Source organism: Aquila chrysaetos, chromosome 8 (genome assembly GCF_900496995.4).
Source record: "Aquila chrysaetos chrysaetos chromosome 8, bAquChr1.4, whole genome shotgun sequence".
Taxonomy (NCBI): Eukaryota; Metazoa; Chordata; class Aves; order Accipitriformes; family Accipitridae; genus Aquila; species Aquila chrysaetos.
This window is the reverse complement of record NC_044011.1, coordinates 5,719,174-5,740,267: the sequence shown is the minus strand read 5'-3', so window position 1 is coordinate 5,740,267 and position 21,094 is coordinate 5,719,174. Positions and strand designations below refer to the sequence as shown.

The 21,094-nt window shown below is 40.0% G+C and overlaps 1 protein-coding gene across 1 annotated transcript in view; it reads left to right on the top strand.

Annotated features, from left to right (window-relative positions):
• MYO1D (myosin ID) overlaps positions 1–21,094 on the top strand; it is a 161,957-nt gene that overhangs the window by 24,442 nt on the left and 116,421 nt on the right. Inside the window, exons 2-8 of the mRNA XM_030021143.2 lie at positions 12,717–12,925; positions 13,782–13,875; positions 14,631–14,796; positions 16,367–16,420; positions 17,353–17,448; positions 18,556–18,672; positions 19,928–20,131. Coding sequence (XP_029877003.1) covers positions 12,717–12,925; positions 13,782–13,875; positions 14,631–14,796; positions 16,367–16,420; positions 17,353–17,448; positions 18,556–18,672; positions 19,928–20,131 — 940 coding nt within the window. The remainder of the gene's footprint in view (positions 1–12,716; positions 12,926–13,781; positions 13,876–14,630; positions 14,797–16,366; positions 16,421–17,352; positions 17,449–18,555; positions 18,673–19,927; positions 20,132–21,094) is intronic.

The following is a 21,094-nucleotide window of genomic DNA, read 5'->3' as shown; positions in this document are numbered from 1 at the left end:
AAGAATTTAAGGAATAACACTGGTAAAGCAGCACTAGGTGGTAGAGGGGAAATCGTGAGTTATCATTGCTGGCTGTTTGCACAGGTTGGTTTGTTTGTTTTAACATATTGATCCTGTGTTTTAGGGCTTCCACTTAGTGTTTGCAGATGCCATGCAGGAATCCTTGGGCCTGGCACGCTGCTTTGGCCAGTGGGTATCTGTTATCTTCTCCAGAATCAGATGAGCTGCAGCCCAGATGAGATATTTTCAGGGTGAACTGCCTCTTCAAGTAGTGTTAAACTGTTTTGGATCCCTGGTCTGTCTTGCTTGAGGTTACATCAACAGATTTGGACTAAGGAAAGGATTTTTCTTATATCAGGTTACTGGACAGTTTAGAAGGGTTTTTTGCATGGCCTGTTTCCTAGAACCGTTGGCATTTTCACTGCTGAACTATAATTCTTTCAGGACTGAGACAGAAATTTCACTACGCAAGCAAGTAGCTTCAAAAGACAAAGCTTGCTTGCATGAGAGAGAAGTAGAAGAAATAATTAGCTCGTTTTTATCTACTCTGACCTGGGACTTTGAGAGAAGTAAAGATATGGTGTTAGTAACTGTCCTTATTTCCTGGCATTTGCTTATCAGCATTAATGACTTTTGCACCATAGCAGTAACTTATCAAAGCTTCTGATTTTTCTATATGTGGGACCATTTCCTTAACTGTTAATGCAAGTCTGTACTCCAGTTAAAAGGTCAAAGAATGGGTGCTCAAGATGAGTGTAGATATGAAGTGTCAAATTCCTTTGTTCTCTTTCTCAAAGGACAAAGATGCGAACAGGAAATAACTAAGCTTTATTTCTTTTCCTGTAAGTCTCTCTTGAATATATTTAGGAGGAAAAGAGTCATTTCAGAAATACATTCCACTCTTCTTTTGACAAAACCAGGATTTGTAGTAATTTTGTTGGCACTGCATGAAAGTGCTGTGAATGAAACACTTGAACCCTGTCCTTATCTGCAAGTCCATCAAACCATTTCATTGTATCCCAAAGCTATAGGTGCATTTTCTTACTGGATTGTGTAAGTGATCATTTTATTCACCAGATTCTGTTAGAGGAGCAGGCCAGAAGAGTGTGTGCAATATTTGCTAGGAGGAGCCTTGTGTAAATATAAACCTTAAAAGTTAGTGTATATATATATATAAAATTAAAAGACCATGAAAATACTATACTCGGTGTGGATGTGACTGTTGCATTACAACATATTAAATATTTAAAAGGCAAGTAATCACAGTTGTATATGTTGTGGGTTTAAATTCTTCCATTAATAGGTATGGAAAATGGTGTTATGCTTGAGCCAGATCTGAACAGAATTTCTTTAGATAACAAAAGGCCACTTTGGGGTAAGGATGTCAGCTTTGCTGCTGCTTCTCATCGGATAAGCATGCATTCTACGTGGGTTTTACAGAACTGAAGTAGTGATATGTGTGTGCTGATATATAATGGCTGACAGTTGTATTCCACTATGGATTGCTGGTAGACACCTAAATGTATGGAATGCCAATACTTTCCAAATAACAAAGCAAAATATTTCAAGAAACTTGAAGCATACCGTTGTTTTCAGAAGTTCTTGGAAAACTGGCAACAGATCCATTTTCCTCATTTATTACTGCCTGCTGGAGGGTGATTGTGAAGTGTGTTGGGGAGCTGATATGTGAACACTTCTAAGTGTATAATTATTAGTAGTTCAGTAGGATCTCTATTATTCCAACTGTGCAAGTATTGATGAGATATCTGATCACCTCTTCTGCAGGAGGGATGAATGTGAGAAAGGTAACACAAATCTCTTAACTTTTAAAAAACATAGAAAAATAACATAGAAAAGATTTTTTCCATCTAATAGATGATTTCATATATATTTTTAAAAGGTTTAAAGTGATTGACAGTTTGTGACTGCCAGACTTCTTGATTCAAAGTGTATTTCTTTGTGTTTCATTGCAGTATGTTGCTGTTCTGCAAGAGCTTAGCAGCTGATTGCTCACAAGAGGAAAAGAGAAACAGAGCTGCATTTGGAGGAGGATGTGTCATAGCTCTGAACTATTAATTAAACTGATTTCTAAAAAAAAGATTAAATAAGGCTGATAGCAAAATTAAGTTGAAAACCTGTGCTGCTATTATTGGAAATAACAATTACTGTCAGCTGTTACTTGAAGCTGCAGCATGTATCTCAGCCATGGAATAATGTTGTTTGGAAGGGACCTGTGGAGGTCATTTCACCTAACACCCTGCTTTAAACTGGGCCAACTGCTTTGTTACTTGTGTCGGAAATTAATGTAATAATCCTGGAAATAAGCAGTGGTGCAGTTTTACTCTGTGGTCCTGGTATTGAGTGTGTAATTAGATCTGACAAAGCAGAGAGTACGCACTTGCCCACCACTCTAGGCTAAAATAGGGCTTTCAGTAAATAATTAGTGGCTGAAAACTTCGTTATTAAACTTTTTGATTAACAGTGTAGCATTGCTCTGACTTTTGGTGATTGTCACTAACTAATGCTTATTACGTAACAAACAATACTTTATGGAAGTAGGAGCCTGCCTGAATTCTTGGGCTGATAAGTCATCTGAAAAGATCCTGTTTTAAATGATTTCACAGGGCTCTGAATTCCACTGGTGTAGAATTAAAAACGTGATGGTGTGGTCAAAGTCATCTTGGCTTGTGGAAGATGAGTTGTGGATATTTTACAGGTTATCTGCATATTAATTCTGAGTGGTATTTGTGCAGTCTCACAATATTTAAATAGTCTTTCAGCTTCTGAGTGGGAGCTATCTTGACAGAAAAAATATGTAAAATCTAAAGGAAGTAAATGAACACAATCTTTCCGGTGATAATTTAAAACGATAAAACAAGCAGCATGTAAATCAAATAATCTGTTTTAATAATCAAACCATTTAAGTCCTTTTCCATATTGCTAATATTCCCCTTGCGTTATCATTGTTTAACAACTCAGTACAGTTGGCATTTAGAAATTCACTCCTTTTGCAATGAATGATGAATGCATAAATAACAGCACTCCTACTGCTCAGATGTTTTTCCATTGAAAGAATGTGAAGTGCTTACAACTGTTGTGCAAATTCATTTGCTTATCTTGCCTATCCTACCCTGGACTTGCATATCCACAAGGATATTTGAAGAGTTCCCTGTATTGTTCCTTCTCTTCTTCCCTTTTTGAAGTTGTCTTTTCAGTGAGAGGGGAAAAAGATCCTGATGCTGAATCTGCTGGGTCAGTCACACTCATGACTTCAACTGAAAGCACTACGCTTGGTTGTAGTAAAAAAACCCTCTTTATTTCTAAACCAAACTTTCTGTAAAATATTAGTTGCTCTGTAGCTGGAAGAACAAACCTTGTGTATTTACTAGGCCTTTTTGGCACTGATACATGTACTTAATCTCGTTTCTATAAGGCTTGAGGGTTTGTCTTCCAGGGCACCTGCTGCTCTATTCTTGCTAACAGGGGAGAGGCTGAGAGATGGTGAAGACGGGATTTCACTGCAGTTCTGGTTCAGATTGCCATTAGGTGACACGAAGCTTTTCCAATACAAAACAGAAAATACAAGAAAAAAAGTCCCACAACAAACCTGACCCAAATCTATGACCGAAGAGTGGAAAGCTTTTCCTGACTAGACATGCTTTCAAGGAAGCACAAGGAAAAGTCCTTTCTTTCAACCTGAATAGTTAATGGACATATTGTGTTGAAACGTATATGCTTTGTGATTTGCAAACTTAGTTTTCCCCTCCATTGCTTATGGCTCTTTCTTCGCGTTAGCTGGCTGAAGTTGTTGGTATCTGTCCCACAGGGAATGGTGTCAGTGATAATCTGGACTTGGGGTGGCCGAGATCACAGCTGTCCGTCATTGTCCCTTCAGCAGACGTGGCAGAAGGGAATCTTTGGCAAAGGAGCTGGATGGGCAGCTGTAGGTGGAATATCTTCATCTGCTGCTTTGAGACTCAGCAGTTTGTTTGCCGAAGCCCTTAGTTGGTAATCTAATGTGCTGCTAGGACAGTTTATGAGCCAAAACCACAAGAGCTGTGTTAAGTCACAATATGCTGTAAAACACATAAATGCCTAAAGAAGTCTGCCTGGTTTCATGGCCAGAAAACAAACAGTCCTGTTTAAGGACTACATGCTCAATATTTGTGTTTAGGTGAGATGGTGCAGATCACTGTAACAACTCTAAAAGAAACCCCGATTATGCAGAAACATAAGCCATATCTGTGCATTATTTGCATACTTTGCATTGTTATTTTTGCATGATTTGCATGGCCTGTATTAGTGTAAATAAGGCATCTAATTTTGTTTTAGATCTAATGTTACCAAAGGATGAAGCAAACCTTTTGGAGTGCTTGCAGATGGTGTACTGTATCTTAATACTGCAAGATGATTCTTGGGGTTTTTGAGCCCTGTATCAAAACAATGCTGTATTCAGGAGACTCCAGCAGCATTCACAGATCAGCATGGGACACGAGCTTAACAAATGCAGAATATTCCTTTACAGCAGAACAATGAAGCATCTGAACATCAGCATTTCATGGCCAGCTGACTGCAAAAGGAGTCTCTGAGCATCTACAAAGAAAATCTGTGAAATATTGTGATTGTACCTTGGCACCTAGGCTTGTGGAATAAATAGAGGTGTAGTTAGACATCAGTACAAATTTCTGTTAATTGTGCAGTGAATACAGAAGATTGGGAAGGTGATATAGTATACCATATATATGTAAGAAAGAGATGGCTTAGAAAATAAGGGTGCAAGTCATCATCAGTACAGTCGCTGATGTGGCTTCAGGTTATGTTTCTTTATACAAGGATGCTGCTGTATCAGGGTCATCAGCAGTGACATGAATGGTTTTTGTTTCCTGAAGTTACTGAAGAAGTTAGAAGGAAGTAACAGGGTATCAGTCATGTCTTTGTTTTTCTGCATGTTTTTTGATCTTTCTGCTGGGTCGCAGGATTTTATAGTTCCTTCAGCTTCGCTTGAAAGGAAGGTTGTTATTCAGAAGTATAAGCTAGTCCTCACCTGGACACTGTTCAGACAAACCTACCATTGCAGAATTCATGCACCACTGAACCAGGGTGATGAAATCAGATGGTACCTTCTGCATGATGCAAATCTGTCTAACCACCAGTCATTAGTCTGGTTTTGCCTTTTGTGCTGCAGTTTTATCCTCTGATATATTTGAAGGTAGCGGACCCTTTAACACAGTGGTGTACAATCTGAGGAACAAAGCTGAATTACCAAAATTGAAGGCTGAGATAATAATGGGTGGCAGATTAGAGTTAATATGGATATGGGGTTTGGATAGAGGAGGTGGTGAATGAAGGTAAAGTGTCTTTTTTTAAGTATCTGAATGCTGTAATGTCAGAGTGGAAGAAACATAATGGATCATGAAGTCAGTTGCTGTTCAGTACAGGAAGCCAAATCTTCTGAACGCATCCATAAAATAAGTTCAGCAATATCCGGCAGGGCTCACTAGTCCTTGCAGCTTCTATTGAAAGCTCTTCCAGGACTGCTCCCTTGACAGCTAGCTTTCAGTTTCAAGCCTGTGTTGGCCAGGGTAAGTCCGTTCCCATTTTTCTTTTGTATGGGCCTGTGTAGTTTTTTGTCTAATTAGTTCTTCTGGCTACCTGGCAAGATGATATTCATCTACTGATGTATTTATAGAGTGATTACTTCCATTTTTTGCTCCTCCTCAGTAGTTCTAGGAGTCTTACACATTTAAGTTAGTTCTCTTACATGACAAGCTCTAGGCTCTTCTGTACACGTGCTCCAGTTGACTTCACGCATGATGGGAGCAGATAGAAGAACCAACCTGACTTTTGAGCTTTCTTTTTCTTTTTAATATCCTTTAATAGATTATATGCTTTTATTTGACAGATTTAAAAGTTAGAGATTATGGGGAGATGGCAGTCTTTTGTTTGTTGCTATCCCAAGCCTGTTCTACTCTTTCCTGGTTAGATATAGGATTTTAGGATAATTCAGCCTCAGGAGGTCATTCAGGGCAGCCTCCTGCTCATAGCAGAGTAGTATGATTACTGCATTAGGATTTTATAGTGTTCCAGTCATTCACATGGAAGATGGGACTGTGTTTTACTGCTCTACTCAGAGAAATCTGGAGCAAGCTTCTTTCCTCTACCTGTGCTCAATAGCAACTTTCTCACGTGTGGATTGGAATAAAACCACAAAGCATCATGTTGTCCCTGGAAGCTTTTCAAAGAACTTCCTTTTGTCTCATTATCTATTTCAAGTCTGCTTGTGCCTTCTGCTATGCTTCTAGAAATGTAAAAAGAGTACACATTGCTTCCCTGCTGTCGGAGAGACAGCTCAGTCTGTCTGACGCAAATAGAAATGAAAGTTCAGTGACTCCTATGTTTAGTGGTTTGGCATTTTTTCAGTGCAAGGTTAGTACTTTAACTTCATGTTTAAGGAGAGGGTTTTTAATATTACTCCCCCTACATTTCACAGTTTTAGCCTTTATGCAGCATTCATTAGAGCTAGCTTACCATCCGTCTTCCATTTTCCTTTCCCCTGACCTTACCTAGTTGGTTTGCAAAGCTGCATAGATGAATCAAGGGTCAGCTGTGTTGGAGCTGAATCAGGCTTGTCAAATTACAGTCAGTTTGCTTAAACGTTGGTTTGTGAGGAAGATGTGGCATCAGTCACTCATAGTTTACTATTTTCTTTTGAAAATAATTACATCATTACAAAGGACTCTTCTAACCTTATTTCCAAAGCTGACTGTGAAAATTGCAGATGAATGAAGTATTCCTCACCCTGCCCTTTCTGCTCCCTCCGTACAGGAAAGGAGTGGTGCAGAACGCGCACTGAATGGCATTTCCTATTTTGTTAAACTGGCAACATCTGAAAACTGAATCCATGCAGGACAACTGCAAGCAAAAATTTCACCTGCACGTTAAATGAACTTAAATTCCAGTTTTTCTGGCCCTCGGGATAGATCAAAATGTTATAGACATGCATATTCAGAATCGTGACAGACTTGGATTGTTTTCCTAGTACAGGGAGGTAATACTGACTGGACAGTTTTTTGGTCTGTTTTTCCAAGTGCAGCAAGAATATTTTAGCTATCATTCTGCCAACGCAAATCCTGTTTATCTGAGTTCTCTTGTGATGAGGATGATTTGCTATAATACAGTTTATGAGCAATTTACTGAAAGACTTGAAAGTCATTCTTCCCTGCTTGACAGCTGAGTTTATTTCGAAATTTACCTAAAATAAAGTCTATAAGTAGCACTGAATTCTCAGTAGAGAGACCTGGTGTCCCATATAAAAGGCACAATTGTCTTGACTCACACAGAGTGAAGTGTGCTTAAGCAGTCATCATACTTCCCAAAGCACGAGAAGAATAGTTGTTCCTTTGTGTCAGTACAGCTGGCTATACATTCTTGCATTTAAAAGCAGGTAAATGCAATTTCACTGCCAGAAGTCTACTTAAATTCCCCCCCTTAGTGAACATATCCTAAAGGCCCATCCTTGACTATCGATGCACATCTCTTCATGAACACTAGTTTTAATTAGATGTCTTCATGCATGTTTGCAATGAGAATGGACTCAAAGCCTGCAGTAATGGATTTTTAATGTATATATTTGGTGGTAAAAAATAACTAAGACCTAGGACCCCCTTTGGGGAAATAACCCAAATCACACGGAGTGTTTGCAATGGGAGAAGGAATTGTCCCTCTTCTGCATGCCAGCGAGGTGTGCAGCTGCTAGATCATTCTTCTTCCCATGCACAAAGGAGGAAGGAAGAAAAAGCAGTATGCTCATACTAAATATTTCAGTTTGTGTTTTGGAGTTAATGAGTAAGTTGGAAATAGATAATAGTTTGAAACTATCAGCTTTTATTCTTTTAAACTTCAGTGGTACTAGGTTAGCTGTTGACTGTCTAGCACAGGCTGATGCATCTGTAGCACTCCTGTATCTGTCCTGAATTATTTGCTTTTGCTTTTTTAATTAACATTTCCTTTGCTTTAAGCCACTGCTGTACAGTTAAACTGAAAGTCCATCTTCAGTTGATGGCTGTGTTGTGACTTCTTGTGAAGATGTTCTGTTTCTGGAGCATCCCTGTAGCATCAGGACACCAAGGACCTTTACTGAGCACCTGCTAATGTGGGAAAGCTTTAGCATGTCTGCATGTATGTAAAGCAGAATATGATGTCAATCTGTGATCAGTGGGAAGACAGGAGTAGTGCCAGATGAGAGCAGGTCTTTTCCCAGGGGAAAATGATCCATAATACCAATAGCTACACTTTAGCTCTCTTAAAGTAACAGAAAATGAGACGACTGGTGACTTAACATGATTTTTCCAGCAGTTGCTCTGCTCCTCAGATATTAGACAGATGGAGAGAAAGACTGGCAAAATGTGTTTCTGAGGAGCCGTTTCACACCCCAGCGAAGCCCAGCCTGTGATCTCACTGCAAACTGATCCCCGGGTAGCTGGCATAGGTTATCTCAGAAAGTATGCTGAATTCTAGAAATAGCAATAAGCCTGCAGAGTGCTGCCTGGTGTCTGTGATCCTGACAAGTTTCTGTTTATCTTTCGGTACAGAGGAGTTACCATGTAAATGATTAATTAGGAATTCCCTTTATAATTTGAATTGCAGCATTTGGAGTGGCGATTGCATGGTAGGGTGCCTTTGTTTAACGGTCTGCGTTCTGCAGATGTTGTTTTGGAGTATGGGTTCCAAGTCTTGCCAACTAACTCTTTTCTTTATTTGTACTGAGTGCATTTGAAGTTGCATCATTTCCTCGGTAAGAACAGTTTTATTTTTGACTGGAGTGTTTGTCAGGTGGGAGAAATCCTAAATGTGAGTGCTCTCTGGTGGTGAAGATTTCTGCTTGAGTTTTCTGATTTCTGCAGGGTATTTTCCAATGGCAATTGGATGTGAACATAGGATGTCTGGACTTGAGGATATGTTTTTTTCCAACAACCTTCCCTAAAAATAAAAACTACAAAACAAAGAGCGAGCCTTTTTCTTGCCTCGGCGGTCTTCTTTCCTAGACAACAGTTTCTATCCCTTTAAATGATTTATAGTCTGTAACTTCCTAGTTTATATTTTCTCATTATCAATTGAGGTTTTAACAAGGTAATAAAAACTAGTATAAAAACTTCTCATGAAAGAGCTGATGTTCCTCATCAAAATAACACACAAGGATTAAATACTGTGAGTTTCTTTTTGGCTGCTGAGCTAGTGCAAAATTCAGAAAACACAGAAATTATTCAAATAGAATCATTACAGGGAAATCTTTTCTCAAAGTTGCAGCACAAGATGATGTGATTTTCACGATACATACAAAACAAGGTTTGACCCTGGGAGTGCTGACCCCCAGGAGTAGGTACAGGGGTTCCTTTTATCAAGTGCGCTGTAAAACTGGATTTTTGTTATTAAAAGCAATCTACGTGTTATATGCTCAGTGCTAAAATGATTATGCCGTCCTTCATGTTGATGAGCTTTCCTGTGATAGAGTGCAATGCCCCAATTGATGAGCCTTTCCAAAAAGCACCGGATAGCTTAATTGTCTGGTTTTGTAACCTTGCCTTGCAGAAGAATAGCGAATTTAACACAGCTTGTACCTCCCAGTTTGGACTGCCATCATTGGTTGTTTTCTTAAGTTTTCATGAGTTCTTCTTGGGCAAGGAAAACCACGAATCTCGCACCAAAGCAATGCAGCTAGGAAAACAGCCACTGCTGTTCTTGGCCTGCTGCTGTGCAGAGCTGCACTGTGTGATGAAAAGAGGCTTTATCAGCAAGGAGGGGCAAGGAGCGATGGCTCCTTTTAGGAACATCTAAGCACAGCTCTGGAATTTTAACTCCAGTGCTAAGAAGTGAAGAAAAAAAAAAAAAAAGAACAGAGAGGTAAAGGGGGATGTAGGTTGTTCCTAAACTCTGTATCCCTAAAGCGAAGCTTGAGAGATGCTCATTTGTCAAGCCTGGAGGTGGATCCTTCTCCCTCATCTCCATCTGCCTTTTGCCACAGAGATTGAAGATGCAACTCGTTGGAGCCTAGTAAAACCTTTTAAAACTTGACTTCCAGGCCAAATGTGAGATCTGTTGTCTAAGCCCAGAGCTGTCGGGGAGCAAGCTGTTGGTATGTCAAACTGCTGTGGTATGTGTTGGTGTCACAGCTGTAACGGCTCCAAAGCTGAGCCGTGCCCTGGTCAAGGGTGCTCCCCTGGAGAGGTGAGCTCTGACCGGCCGGCGGTGGGCCAGGCTGGCAGAGGCAAATCTGTAGGTTCTGCTTACGAGGCAGTTGGGGACGCTGAACTGTCAAGGGAGGAAACTTAAACTGTGCTCTGCGACCAAAAGTTTACATAATTCATTACTTAAGGAAGAGGTCAAAGTATTGGGTACTGTGATGGTGACTTGGCATGATACTTCAGTAGGGATGTCCTTTTTTTTTTTTTTTTTTTTTTCCTTCTCAGCAGCTAAAACAAACCCCTCAACCTCTCTGTGCTAACCATGAACCCTCTGGCCATGCGTCTGGCAGTACAGTGGGGCTTAAAACCTCATCCAGAAACTGCTGTATCTTTATTTTTATCATTAATAGTGCCTTAAGCAGTGCTTATGTGCCTGCTGTGTAGTGACTTTAGGCGAGCGGTCTATATGTTCTCCATTGGGCAACTTGCTTTCTTTGGATGGCCCATCTCCAAAAAGATGGGAAGGATTCTGCTGATTTTGATGTCCTTGTAATGGTTTCCCTTACATATGTATGTCCCAGTGTGACTTGATCTCCTTCGTAGAAACAGCATTGGGTGTGTTTGGTTTTTCTTAAGCTCTCCTATGTATATGTAGAGTCCCACATGCGCTCCTGAGAGGGCAGAAGACGAGCAGCCTGGTATCTGATCTCTTTGCACCCACATGTGTCTTCTGCCTGTTTGGTATCTTTCAAATACCACAATTCCCAGCTGTTTTGTGCTTCCAGGAATTAAAATTAGGGATGGGAAATGATAAGGACTGAGCATGTGAGGCTTCCTGTGTTACCTAAGTCTGTCTTAAGAATGAGGCTGTGATCCTGTATTTCTCACCAGGCTTGCGTGCTAGTTGCTTACTGTTGTTGCCTGTGCATTACCCATCATTTTTGTTGCGAGTTAGCTGCTGAGCTGTGGTTGGTATTGCTAATTATAAAGGCCTTTTCTAAAACATTTTTGGTAGCTCTCAAACAGCATATATCTCTAAAATATAAAATATCTTTGCATTTTAAGTTCACTAATATTTTGGGAGATGCATATCAGGACTACCTTCAGCTAAAACTGAGTGCATGAACAAAAAGACATTTTGCAATTCTTGTGCCTTTTCAGTGAAGTATTTCTGGAGGAAGCTGCAATTAGAGGCAAAATCACTTTTAGAAAGTAGAATGCTGGTTGCTAGATTGTATTTCTTGAGTTTTATTACACCTGCTAAAAACTAACACTGCCAAGATGCTGCAGAAAATTCTCAAATGAACAATAGAAAACGTCAAGCCTGTCACCACATGGGGGTGGTAATAAATTCAATAAAGTAATGCTAGAATTTGTGCTGGAGTCCATCAAGTATTAGGAAGGCCCTTGTAGTCTATAGAGGTGTTGTGGTGCCATCTAATGTTGTAAGATTTAAATACAGGGTGCAGACAGGTATTTAATGGTAGAAATGCTATAGTTTGCATGTTGATCTCTAAATCTGCTGTCATCCTTTCTCCTCCTGAGAAGCAAATGCAGTACAAATTCTTCAGCTGTTAATCTGAAATTCCTTCTGTGCTCTTCTGCTAGATAAATTTTAATAAAATGTAAATTTCTTTGGAAATATCTTTTAACTTAAACAAACATCAAGTTATTTTCTGTCTTGTTTGCAGAAAAAATACTAAGGACCAGGTGGCGTTTAGGAAAGGTGTAGTTTAGGGTTGTTTCACACATTCTTAAAAAGCTTTCACTTCTGGTTTAGTAGCAGTGATGATGCCGAAGTGCCTTCTAGCGAAAAGGGTGGAGTGGAAGCTAATCGCGAGAGCTGAAAGGCTGTAATTTGCTTCTTGGCTTGTATCTTTGTTTACTTTCTTGCAAATGTGATTAGACCTCTAAGTGAGTGGCTTCAAAACTTCTGCTCTGGCCTGAGCTGGGTTATGGACAACTGTAGAATGTGGAAAAAGAATTTGCCTTTAAATCCCCTTTGTGAAGCAGATTATATAAACTCATCACAGACTCATGTTTACTTATTGTCAATGTAGAAACAGTAAATTATATTAACTTAAATCTTGCTAAAGAATTTCTTAGAAACATTTGTTTCTGGCAGCATGTTAATGGCAATAGAAATACCTGAATATGCAGAAAGCCAGCTTGATTGTGTCAGCAAAGCAGAAGTTTGCTATACTCAGAAATATAGTGGGTGTTTGTACCTCAGTAATCTGATCAGTCATGCATTGGTAAGTGAAATAGCAGTAGACATTTCCTCTGTAGCTGGTAAGATTCAAAGCTAGCCCTAGTTCTTAGTCCTTGTAACATCAGGTCTCTACATAATATGCTAACATGCCATCCAGGCCACACTGGTCAGATAATGTGCGTAGTCAATGTTTTATGATAATGTTTCAGTACGGTGATGGATTGAAGAGCTCACCTGATGAAATGGGCAACTTGCTTGGAAGACATATTCTGAATCTCTATGTCTGACTAATCCCTTTCTCCCTTTTGTCTCATCCTGGGTAGGTTTGAAAAAGGACGGATTTATACGTTTATTGGGGAGGTGGTCGTTTCCATGAATCCTTACAAAAACTTGAACATCTATGGGCGTGACATGATTGAGCAGTACAAAGGAAGGGAATTGTATGAGAGGCCTCCTCACCTCTTTGCAATTGCTGATGCTGCTTACAAAGCAATGAAGAGGCGATCAAAAGACACCTGTATTGTAATATCAGGTAAGCTGAAAGAGCTTTTCATTATGATGAATGCTTGATCTTTGTGAAATTCTAGGCAGAGAAAGGAGAATGAATTGGCTAATGACAGCATTTTATAAAAGAAAACTTCATCAATCTTAAACCTGTTTATTTGCATTTGAATCCGTGTGTGGAGACCTTACAATTATTTTGTATCAAATTCAAGAGCTGGTGTCAGTCATTAGCTTAATCTGTGCATGCAAAGTGATAACTAGAACATCAGTCCTCTGCTTGCTCTGCCTGTGTGAATGGAGATCAGTGAGAACAGGGTTCCTGTCTGTCTTTAGAGAACTGCTGATTTTTGTCCCTTAGATGACTGGCCAATGTTTTGTTCTCTGTTTCGATGGCCGGACTCATTGCTTGTCGTGGTTCTAACAGTGGGAGCAGTGGTTGTACCATGAACGGTCACTATCTGGATCCTGGCACTTCGTTTCCTTGATGTTCTCGTGCTTTAGCAGCCCTGAAAAGCGAGAGACCCGAGATGGTGTGCTGAACAGTAGCCTCTTGTATTGCAGTTCCCGGCACTGCTGCTAGCCAAGCGTCTGCGTGCCAGTCTTTCTCCTCTAACAATATTCCTTTTGATCCTCTGTGTGCCAGGCCTTTTACCGACCTGTGAAATCTTACATCATAACTGCTTCTAAGTCAGCATAGCAGCAACAACCAAGGCAGGGTTATGGCTATATTTAGAAAATGTTCAAAGTGCATGCAAATAAGATTGCTTTAAAAAAAACAGTAACAAAACCCCCAAACGCTATTGGGGTAGAATTAAGTTATACTGTTCAGTGATTTGCTTTGCTTTTTTTGATCTGTTTTGTCACCTTTGTATTTATGCCCTCAGGTGAAAGCGGGGCTGGGAAAACTGAGGCCAGTAAATATATTATGCAGTACATAGCAGCCATTACTAACCCCAGTCAGAGGGCTGAGGTGGAAAGGTAAGGGCTTTGCAGAAAAATAAATGAAACTGTTTTGTTTATGGATCTCTTTCTGTGGACTGTGTAGTGCCATGTTATTAGATGGTCTCTTGTACTAATTACATGCTGATTTTTGCAGCATTTACTTAACTTCTTCAGATACTACTCTTACTCTGGGAATTTTGCATTACTGATTGCTAAAATCATATAGAAAAGTTTATTTTGAAAGTTCAAACTTCCAAAATAAAAACAGTATCTAGAAATCATTTTTCCTGTGGCAAATTGCCTGAAATATGTGCGTGTTAGAATAGCATGTTGAGCACAGGGAGCATATTCCATCACCTTGCAGGCTTGCACGCTTCTGAATTGCAAAATGTGCCTGTCAGTCCTAGAGTAAAAGGTTTTAAGCAAAGAATGTGGCTTTCTGCTGAAACAGACTTAATACCTATCCTGACAAAAATTCTGAAAATTACTTGCAAAAGAGTTCAAGAAATTGGTTTCAAAACTTATATTTGTAAAGGAACTGAATTTTTGGTGCTATTTTCAGTGGAGGCATCTGGCCTTTGGTTTGCATTTGCTTGGCTCTAAGGAACATTGACAAAAGCTCCCAGCTGATTTCCCATGGGATTGCTAATGCCATATACATCTGCCCAAATATGTCATCAAAGAGCATCTCTGCTGTTATTAAATTCTTCTCGAGAAATGACTGCAAAAAAAAATTCTATGGTTTGAGTATGGACTTACCCTGTTCTCTTTTCCATTTATCTGTACTATAGAGTGAAGAACATACTGCTGAAATCCAACTGTGTGTTAGAGGCCTTTGGCAATGCCAAAACAAACCGTAATGACAATTCCAGCAGGTTTGGAAAATATATGGATATCAACTTTGATTTTAAAGGAGACCCAATAGGTGGGCATATCAATAATTACTTACTAGAAAAGGTAAGCCACACTCACTTTTAGAGTTAGAGGCTTTTGCGTAGTTACTTTTGTAATATGTGCTTTGCCGTTAGAAAGTTTCCCTTTCAAACGTGCTATGTCAACAAGTGACATGAGGCCATAGAACCTCATTAAATCTAGGGCTTAATTTTTCTTCAAGAGTTATTATAATTAACTGAAATACTGCTGAAGTACTGGCAGTGCCCTGTTACTTTAACACCACTGCTTTCAGAGCTCACCACATAAGGGACTACTGTTACTCAAAAGCTTATGTGCATATAGGTGTATGTACTTTGTATCCAGAATAAAAGCTGAGATTAATTTAATGTCTGCAAAACTCCTTCTTTGTAAGTTCCCGCATTGAGATCTCACTGGTGAATAAAAGGAGAAGATACTAGGTCTGTAAGTAGCAATGGTATGCTTGAGAAGTGTTATTCTGGAATAATGCCACAACCTTGTGTGATCTTTTAGTAACTTTGTTTTTATATATTCCAAGTGATCCTGAGCATAATTCTTTTTTCATGTCATTAAGTGGTGGCTGAAAACATGGGAATATGTAAAATTCTGTAGAGAAACTGGGAGTAATCTATTAACAGTTCTTGTTATGTGTGAGACACATGTCTGGCTTTAATTTATATGTTTGACCACATCTGCTAACATGCTTTTTTGTTTGTTTTTTACTTTTCCCTTTATTTCCCTGAAGTCTATTTTCAGAATAAACACTTTATTTTAAAAAACAAAACAACAAACCCAAACATTTAACATGGGATACTTTAATGCAAAAAAGGGGTGGGGCTGCAGCTGCAGTGACTTAAATCCTGATCATTTATTTCATATGCTTGACTTCTACCAAGTTAAATTTGTTTCCATTTTGAAAGCAGTTGAGGTTCTGGTCCAAACAGAAGCAGTTAACAGGCAGTGACTTTGCACTGCAGCACGAACACATGCGTCGTCACTCTCTGTAGTTCAAACTTGTAGCATAAAATAAGGTTATGTTGCTTGTTGACTGAATTTCTGCTGCATGTAACTTTTTTTTTTGTGCTGTTTTACACTGATTTGGAACGAGTGCTGTGAAGATGGAGCTATCGCTTGCTCCCTAAAACAATGCCCTTGTGTTAGAGCAGAGCGTTCACTTGTATGGTGGCTGGGTGCTGTTGGTCAGCCTGTCCTGGGGTTGTAGAAGTGATTACCATAAGACCCTAACTATGTCCCATGGAGCATTGGTTTGTAGTCAGAGTCCTATTTTTCATTTCCAGCAATTAAATAACTCTTAAACTAAAATGGCATTTTATTTGACTCTTCCATGAAAACAATTCTGTAGTTCCACATGGGATTCCTGGTTGGAAGTAGGACATTGCAGCTGTTAACGCAAACTGGTCTTTTTGATTATAGACTGCAAACTCCATGGTCACGCCTGGCTAATGGTGTTCATAACAGACTTATTATAAGATAAGATTAGTTTGGAGGTGTCCTAGCAGTGGTGAACCAATGCATCGGTGTCTAAGGGGAGGTGCTGGGGAAGCAGACTGTCCACAACCAGAAATACCTGTTTTTGTATTTTGTTTCCCCATAGTCTCGTGTGATTGTGCAACAGCCGGGAGAACGAAGCTTTCATTCTTTTTACCAGGTTTGTATTCGTTTGCTGAAACAAATGACTTTTGTCAAGTTTCCCAGACACGACAGGCAAAATATTTAAAGCTTTCACCCTCTTGTGTGTTTTGCAAAGGGTTCCCTTGTTGTTGCATCCCGGGTGATCTTAGGCTCTTTAGTTCTTTGAAGAGGCCTGGTCTAGGGAAGGAGCATGGGAAGATTTATTTTTTTCTATCCTCCATTCCCATATTAACACATTTGTAAACTTAAAAGGAGGCTAACTAAACAAATATGGCAGAATATTGGACTTTGACTCACTGTTTTATTTGTAATAAGTAATCCCTCTATGTTCTCTTGAGGCCTTTAGTCCATATGGAAGTAATTTTATGACACCAAGTTGACTTTCTTTTTTTTGAGGGGTGGTTCTTTTTAATGTCTTCCATATTGTATGCTGGTTCCTTGTGTGTCCTTTGGGGGAAATGGTCAGCCTGTTAGTATAACCTTTATTCTCAGTTTTGCGGTGAGGGAAACATAGGTTTATGTATTTTTTTCCCACTTACTCAGTACTCCATGATGGCATGTTAGCACCTTTCTCATGAATGTGTCATTTCCATATTGGAAAGTCTCTGTGTATAGCAGAGAAGGTAAATGTGCTTGTCAAGACACAGCTGTGGCATGTCATGTAAACATGTCTGGTCTGTGAAGAGGTTCAGGCTTGTTTTCTAAACAGTTGTGTTACTCAAAAGGACAGTCATTTAGGCAAACTCTTTCTGGTGGTCAGAGCCTGACAAAGATGCAGACTCTGTATTTTGCACATTGTGCTTGTAACTCCAGATACTGTAGCTGATTCTTCTGTAGCAGTTAGTTAATGTTTTTATGATTTTGCTTGTCAAGCAGGTGAATAAGAAACAGGAAAAGGAAGGATTTTATTTTTTTCATTCACCATTTCTTAAAATACTCTTTGTACAGCTCCTTCAGGGTGGTTCTGACCAGATGCTACGTTCTCTACATCTTCAGAAGGATGCATCTGCATACAACTATATCTGTCCTGGAGCACAGCTAAAGGTGAGGGTGTTGTCAGTGAGTTAGAGGTAACTTGTCTTAAAATTGTAAATGCTTCTTGAAATACCTAAAGTACTGCTGAGCTAGCAGAAGCTGAGACCAAAATTCATGGGATGAATATGGCAAGGTGACATCAATGTGCTATTTTAATGGAGCTCCTGGCCCTAGAAGACAAAGCATACGTGTACTTGTGCATACTACATTTGTGTCTGCTTATAAAAAGCAGTAAAATATAGTAGGAGAGACATCACCTTTGTTAATAAATGCAGGCATAGATATTTGGCCCATTACCAGTGACAGACTTTTCATGCTTCATAATGGGTAACTTAAGCTGCTTTCTGGACCAAAAAGGTCAAAAGGACTAGAAGGACTCATTTTTTTTTTTTACAGTAGGACCATTTAAGTTACTGAAGCACTCATTCTTGATATCTGACCCTCAAGGGGGCCTCTGAGCAGGAAAGAAGGGAATGAACCCATAAAGTTTTTAGGACAACAAGATCCTGAACACTTTAAATATGTCTGGAGTTGTCCCTAGTGTTGTCACTCTGAAGCAGGGGCCAGACAAAAGGCTCCTTGATTTCCTAATTGCTTTCTTGAGATGCTCTTTGGCAAACAAACCCACAGACCTTCTCAGATGCTTTTATCAGTTTCTCTGGAAATCTGCAATGAAAACAAACCCAGATGATTGGGAGGGGAGTGAGGCAGAGGCTCATCTTGAGAAAGATGATGACCAGATTTTTACTGCTGGTGCTCTGCAGCTTTTACTCAGAGGGTCTGTGACTGCACTACTTGTAACTGTTGTTCTGATTTTTTTATGAATCACTTCTACTCTTTCACGATAAATTCCACTGGGAAAGTACTAACTATTTATTCATGCTGTGATGCACTTCTGTATCTCATTGCTGCCAGTATACATGTGTGTCCAATGTGGGGTTCAGCGTATAAGCATACGGTATGGCATTAGAATAAGTTGAGAAATCTCATGACAGTGTCTTGCATCTGAAAAATAACAAAGTACATATCTATTTCCCATGGACTTGCAAAATCTTTGCTTTCTCACAGTTGACTTGCATTAAGCCTCTCATGTCGCAAACATCTCTTTCCCCTCAGTGTTCCATCAATGATGGTGCAGAGTTCAAAGCAGTAGCTGATGCCATGAAAGTGATAGGCTTCAAGCAAGAGGAGATTCAGACTGTCTACAAAATTGTGGCAGCCATTCTTCACTTGGTAAGCTCTCTGCCCAGAGGTATGAGTAGGCTCTTCTTCAGGAGGGGTCAAGCAGTTTACTTGTACTTCCAGCAGCTCTAACTTTCTTGCTGCAGAAGCAGTTGGAAGATCTGTTGAGTAGAAAAGTGTATACAGTTTACAACTTCCAGTGGTGAGTGAATTGCCTTGATGAAATAGGACACTGCAGTAATAATGGAAGATCACATTTATTCCTGCATACTCCAGATCCCCAAACAGACATACCACTAAGTACTAGGAGCCGTTAAATGTTCTGAAAAGGAATTGTTTGGGTTTGGCAGTGAGCGGGTAGGGAGCTCTCGCATCGCTATCCTTCTGTCCCCTTTTACCCTCACGGTCCCCATCGCCACTGTGGTTTTGCTGGGGAGACGGTAGTTCACTTCGTGGTGGAGGCTTGAGCACAGCCAGAGACAGGAGACCTCTTAATTCCCTGTATTCTGATGTTAAGGAAATCCTTTCTTCACCTGTATTCTCCTGGGATGCACAGAGCCTCCTTCCCTGCGCAGTGTCCCTGTAGCTCAGCTCTTAGGTTTTCTTGAGGAGAGAGACACTGCTGGTGGGCAGGAGGAAGATGGCAACGAAAACTGCAGCTTTTCCAATTCTTTCTCCTCCTTGGGATAGTTGTGCCGCAGTGCTGGGGAAGGAATGAAGGCAGAGCAGAGTCAGGCCTTGCAGGCAGGATGGGAGACCCCCCGCTCCTGCAGACAATGCAGTGGTATCGCTACTTCATTCTGGCACTGCAGGTATTCAGTAACAAATCTGTTGTGGTAGTGTGCTATCAGTCCAGTCCTATTAGCCATGCTGACTTGTCAGCTTCACCAGAATATTCACATTACCTTTGTGGGCAATAGCATTACAATAAGAACGGCAGCCTAGTGCTTCTGCAGTGAAGGTGAAACGCTACATCCAGCGTTTGTATACTTAACATAATTTCCCATCTGATCAGACTCTGAATCTTGAGACAGTGTTTGATTAAACATCTGGAAGTGTTTGATGTAATTTTCTTCCACAAGCTGAGCTGAACACTGAGCAGGAATGCTTTTCTTTGAGTCAGGCTTTGCTGCTTCCACTGATGTTGGAGCTTTGTGGGTACATGGATATGCAAGGCCTACCCTTCTAATGTGTTAGGAGATTTACTGACTTGAATAGCAGGTGGAATATGGATGAACTTGGGGTGTACTGATTCATATTAATAAAAGACAGATTGGGAAATCAAGTTTCTTGCTACCTATTACAGGGGAACTTGAAGTTTTCTGTGGACGGTGATACGCCTGTAATAGAAAATGGCAAGGTTGTATCGATCATTGCAGACTTGCTGTCAACAAAATCTGACATGGTGGAGAAGGCTCTTTTGTTTCGAACTGTAGCTACAGGTCGGGACGTCATTGACAAACAACATACTGAACAAGAAGCCACCTATGGCAGAGATGCCTTTGCAAAAGTGAGTTTAAATTTCCTTTCTCTGCACCTAATTTTGTATGTGACAGTAACTCGGACGCATTTCTTTTGCCTTTTGGTTGAGTTGTACTTAGTGCAGCAAAGAACGGTGATGCCTGAGGAAGGCATTCAATATTAAATTGCCTTCATAATTGCACATTTTTCAATGCTCAGGTCCCAGCAGGATTCCTGGGTGGATCAATAAGTATAGTGCTTGCTGAGACATGGAAAGTCTGTACTTCATGCGGATTTATTTCTGAATGTATGCGCTCCTGTGTTCTATAGGGGGATTGCAGAGCAGCACTCTCCCTACCCTTTCTTGGCTATGACACAGCACGCACCACAACCAGTGGTGCTTGCGGCACATGAAAGAGGGGAGGGAGCTGCAAGCCTGGCTTGCTGGCAGCTGCAAAAGGAATACATTGTACAGGGCTGAATATTAGGCAGAATACAATTCTTGACTTCATTTAGCAGTTAAATTCAAAGATTAGAGCATGGAACTGTAACATGTAGAACTCATGTTGGAAACCCAAAGTGCTATCTTTTTTTTGGAAAGGTAGATACTGATGACAGAAGGGAGTGATAATTGTCCTTCCTTTGCTAAGAAATCAAATGGTAAGGGAAGAACAAATGAGGCTATGAAGATCCTTGATTATTAACTTGACTTTTTTTCCTAAGATTATATGTTTGCACAGCTTCGCAGTACATTTTGAACATCTAGACTTCAAAGATACCTATGCCTAAAGAACATTTTATTTTTGAAAAGTGAACAGGAATATTTTACTGCCATTGTATTCGGTTGTTAGGTTTCTATGACTGACCTCTCACTTGCTTTTCAATATTGTTAAATAATTCTCAGCAATGGAAGTTATTAGGCAGCTGAAAAGCAGACTGGAATCAAATTAGGGGAACCGCTGTACCTAGTGACCTCACTAGGATTTAGACGTCATGTAAATGAGTTTTGGAA